The 4,728-nt window shown below is 31.7% G+C and overlaps 1 protein-coding gene across 1 annotated transcript; it reads right to left on the bottom strand.

Moving 5' to 3' along the window:
- Nucleotides 1–3,980: 3,980 nt before the first annotated feature.
- Nucleotides 3,981–4,526, bottom strand: LOC122306445 (uncharacterized mitochondrial protein AtMg00810-like). Its single transcript, XM_043118874.1, has one exon. The coding sequence runs from the start codon at nucleotides 4,524–4,526 to the stop codon at nucleotides 3,981–3,983; it is 546 nt and encodes a 181-aa protein (XP_042974808.1).
- Between the last annotated feature and the right edge of the window lie 202 nt (nucleotides 4,527–4,728).

Below are 4,728 nucleotides of genomic sequence, written 5' to 3'. Positions count from 1 at the left end.
ATCTTCAGCATAAGTGGAATATTGATCCATAGCTTCGCCTTCCGCTACATGTGAAATAGTTTGGCTAATTGCTTTACTTTCAGATTTCTCATGACACTAGTGCTAAGTTGTTCTGTGATAATGAGGTTGCTCTACATATTATTGCTGCTAATCCGGTTTTTCTTGAGCATACCAAGTATATTAAAATCAATTGTCATTTTATTCATGACAAAATTCATGACACTATTAAGACTTTTCATGCTTTTTCACAACATCAACTTGCTGATGTCCTCACTAAAGTCCTTGGCAGTCAGCAATTTCACCATTTGGTTCACAAGATGGGTGTTCATTCTATTTACATTCCATCTTGAGGGTGAGTATTAAATATAGTTTGTACTATTTTAATTTGTGCTGAGTAGATGTCTTCATATTTAGTTGACTTGTAACCGTTTAATTTATTTATTAGTTGACTTATAAATCACCAAAACAATTCTTTTTAATATTAGCTCTTAAGTTTGATTTAAAGAAAAAAAAATAGAGTCGAATGGACTAAGATGATAAGTATAAGAAATGATGCATTTTTTTTTATTAGACTGAATAGCCCATTGTTTGTCTCATCACATAACATCAAAGAGGAATTATGGGTGGCAACAACAATATATAGCTAGCGTCTACAACTTCAAAGAAGAAAAAGGTCAAGTTATTGCCTAAGTTTGTATGTCCACCAATTTGGGCCACTCCGAATCCTTAGAAGAGGATTGATTGGCACATATTATATATGAAAAACCTCAATAGTCTTATTTGATATTTTTATTTTAATTAATTTGTTCCATTAATTTTGGTTGAAAATTGATGCTGATGATAATTCAATATTGATCACGAATGATAATATTGTAGCAAAAAGCAAAGCACTTCTCGTAAAGAAATCTCTTGCAGTCATCTAATTTATGGAATTACCATGATCTTTTTAAATAAGATCTAAAATGAAGAGTTGAGAATGGATAAAAAAATTAGGATTTGGAGAGATATGTGACTTCCAGAGTCAACTTCTTTGTCTATATCTTCTCCACATTCAATTCTCTCAAGGGCAAAAAAGTTGTGATACTTACTGATCCAAACGCAAAGTGGTGGCACTAGTTTGATTAGAGAGTACTTATTTCTAGAGGAAGATGCTTAGGAGATTCTCAAATTCCCGATGAGCCTTTTGATTGGAGAAGATAAATTCGTATGGGCTGATATTACAAGTAATGGTTACTTTTATGTCAGAAGTGCCCATTATGCATCTTCAATTGGAGATTAAGAATCAATGCAAATGGAGTTCTTCACATACAAATGGATATTATGCAGGCACACAAGTAATTTGAAATTTTAATGTTCCAGTTTTAATTAAAGATTTCACATGGAAGGCTCGATCTCAACAATATATCGGTTACCCATAGGAAGAAAATATTGCCAGATCATTTTCTACCCAATATGCAATAGAGCCAAGGAAATTAATAAGCATGCATGCATGAAGAAATTCATTGGCCTAACTTATCTTATAAAACCAGTTCCAAGAGAGAGATTTGCTTCAACTTTACAAACATGCCCAAGATCACCTTGTCCACAAGCAATATGAGATATATTCCTCAACACTCACCCTCATGTGTAGGCTAACATTTTTTCTAGTTTTTGTCACGGGATAAGTAGTGTAGGCTCTCATTCGTCCTGTTGTAGGCTCTGATCGATACCATGAAAAAATCCATGGGCCTAACTATTTCATAAAACCGGTTCCAAAAAAGAGATTTGCTTCAAACTTATAAATATGCCCAAGACCTTATCCATGGTAATGTGAGATTTATTCCTCAACAATGCACATTTTATGAGAGTGTCCCTCATCTTGAGATGTTTGGAGTGGTTGTGAGAGAATCTTGTAGAAGTGTTCTTTAGTTGAAGGAAACTTTACTGATGTGTTTTCTTTTATGGTAAGAAAGTAAATATTTGAAGTTGATATCAACCATGGCAAGGTATATTTGGCTACCTAGAAACAAGTTGATTGATTTATTAAGGTCAGTTACCACACCCTGATAATCTAGTTGCAACAGTAGACATGACATCGAAAGAATTGCATGATTAATTTAATGGATGAGAATCAAAAGAGCATGCAATAGATGTAGACAATCCCACATCCAAAAGTGAGAGTCTCCAAAGGATAATATAGTTAAAACCAACTTAGATATAGTCTTATATCAGTCTAACCAGAAAATGGTGATTGGAATTATTGTTATAAGAGACTATCAGAGTCAAGACTGAGAGCCTCCAACGTTGAAAGGTGATGCTAAGCAAATATTGGATGTAAGAAAGAGAGTTACAAGAGAGTTTAACAGCGTTGGGCAGCTTGTGGAGGAAACAGTAAAACTTTTGTACTCAATTCTAGTTTGGAAGGTGTGTCGTGTAAAGAGAGATGCAAATCAATTTGCTAATTGTCTTGCAAAAGATGTTTTAAGTCTAAGTGTTGATACTATCCTCGATCCTTGTTGGTGAAGTTGCTGAATATGTTCGGTCAATTGTAATGGCTTTTGATAATAACTCTAATTGATCAATGAAATTAACTTGTTGTTTCTGTTCAAAAATAAAAAAAAATAAAAACATTTTGTCTTCTCTATGTCATATATATTATTAGTAGTAATCAAGTAATGCTACATTTAAAAAACCTCATAATTAAATTATAATGAAAATTAATAATTTAATTTAGAAACTTTGAGATTCTTCAAAATGACATTCCATAACCCTGGCATCAGACATTGATTACATAGTAATTACAGTATTGTCTTGACGGTAGGAGTGCAACCAGTTCGATTCGATTTTTGACAAATTTGATAACCGAACCGATATACATTGATTTTGAAAATTTAATAACTGATACGGATCAACTCATTAGCAAAATTAGAACTTTTGATTTTTCTAGTTTTGATCTAGTCTTATTTTACTGGTTTACCGTTTACATTTTTGGCTCTACATAAGTTGAGAATATATGATCAAATGTGTATAAATTTATTTTTAAAAAATAATAGATATTATAATTTATTATATCAAAAATATATTTATCCTTGATATGTATATATATATATCAAAAGTAATTTTATATTAATAACTTAATATTAATATTTATGTTTAAAATTAAAATTTCATGCTATATTAATTATCAATTTAACATATATTATATATAGAATAAAAAATCTATATATATATATATTAATGCAGTTCCGCTCAAACCAGTTTTCAAAATATGAAAAGGGGTACTGAACAAGTTCAGACTAGTTTTGATCATTAAGAATTGGTACCAGATTGGATTGGTTATGAACCGGACTTATTCGATCGGTTCAACCGATTTTTTGATTTTTTTACAACCTTACTAGAAGGTACAAAAATACTAAATATTATTTGAATACAATGATGTATAAACTCTTCTTGTCATAAAATAAAATAATATATTTATTACATATTTAAATATTAGTTCTTATAAAATAATTATTATATTACAATCTTGAAGAGGAAAGTTCCAGATTATGGAAAAACTAACATTTGACTTCTATTTAGAGTAAGTGAAATATTACATGCCTTTTCTTTTATCGTCCTGTAAGTAAAATGACTAAAAAGTCTAAAGGCTAACTAACTAATACCAACGAGATAGTTGAACTAAAACAAGCAACATAAAATGTAATAGTCCCCTCAAGATAGAGATAAATGTTCAAAATACCTATCTTGGATAGCAAAGTGGAAAACAAAGAAAGACCTAATGGTTTAGTCATTAAATCTGCCACTTGATCTGATGAGACATGCAAGGTGCAAATTAATCCAACTTGTATCTTCTCTCGAATCAAATGGCAATCGAGTTCAATGTGTTTAATATATTAGTAAAAAACTGGGTTTGTAGCAATGTGAAGGGATGCTTGGTTATCACAAAATAAAACGGTTGCTTGATCATGCTTCACTTGCAAATCTTGAAATAAGTATGCAATTCATGTGAGCTCACAAACAACAGAAGCCATAGATCTATATTCCACTTTAGCAGAAGATCGAGATATAGTTTGTTGTTTCTTAGACTTCCATGAGATTAATGAATCACCAACAAAGACACAATAGCTAGTAACTGATCTCCTTGTATTAGGGCAATTTGCCCAATTAGAATCAGCAAATACCTTCAAATGTAAAGAGGATGAAGCTGGAAAAAATAAACCTTGTCCAGGTGTGCCTTTAAGGTAACGCAAAATTCGATGTGCAACTCGAAGATGAGGCTCTTGAGGGCTGTCTAGAAACTGACTAAGATGATGCACCGAGTAACTAAGATGAGGTCTTGTATGAGTTAAATACAATAACTTTCCAATCAGCCTTTTGTAAGAGGTAGGGTCAGAAAAAAGTTTACCCTCAGATTTGTTCAACTTCAAATGAGAATCCATGGGGGTTGACGTAGGTTTAGAACCAAGAAAGCCTGTGTCAAATAATATTTCCAGGGCATACTTGCGTTGGTTAATGGAAATACCTTGCTTAGAATAGGTTATTTCCATGCCCAAAAAATATTTGAGTTGGCTAAAATCCTTAAGTTGAACTGATAATGTAGTTGATCTTTTAGTATAGTAACAGAATCTAGATTATTATAGGCTATCAAAATGTCATCCACATATACTAGTGAACAATATGATTTTGACTGAATAGTGAACAATATGATTTTGACTGAATGAAACCATGAGTAAGCAAAGCATATGTAAA

Source organism: Carya illinoinensis, chromosome 4 (genome assembly GCF_018687715.1).
Source record: "Carya illinoinensis cultivar Pawnee chromosome 4, C.illinoinensisPawnee_v1, whole genome shotgun sequence".
Taxonomy (NCBI): Eukaryota; Viridiplantae; Streptophyta; class Magnoliopsida; order Fagales; family Juglandaceae; genus Carya; species Carya illinoinensis.
Note: the sequence above shows the minus strand (reverse complement) of the source record. Positions and strands in the feature narration are given on the sequence as shown.

Coding starts and splice junctions, on each gene's coding strand:
- LOC122306445 (XM_043118874.1), bottom strand. CDS start 4,526: ATGGAAATAACCTATTCTAAGCAAGGTATTTCCATTAACCAACGCAAG.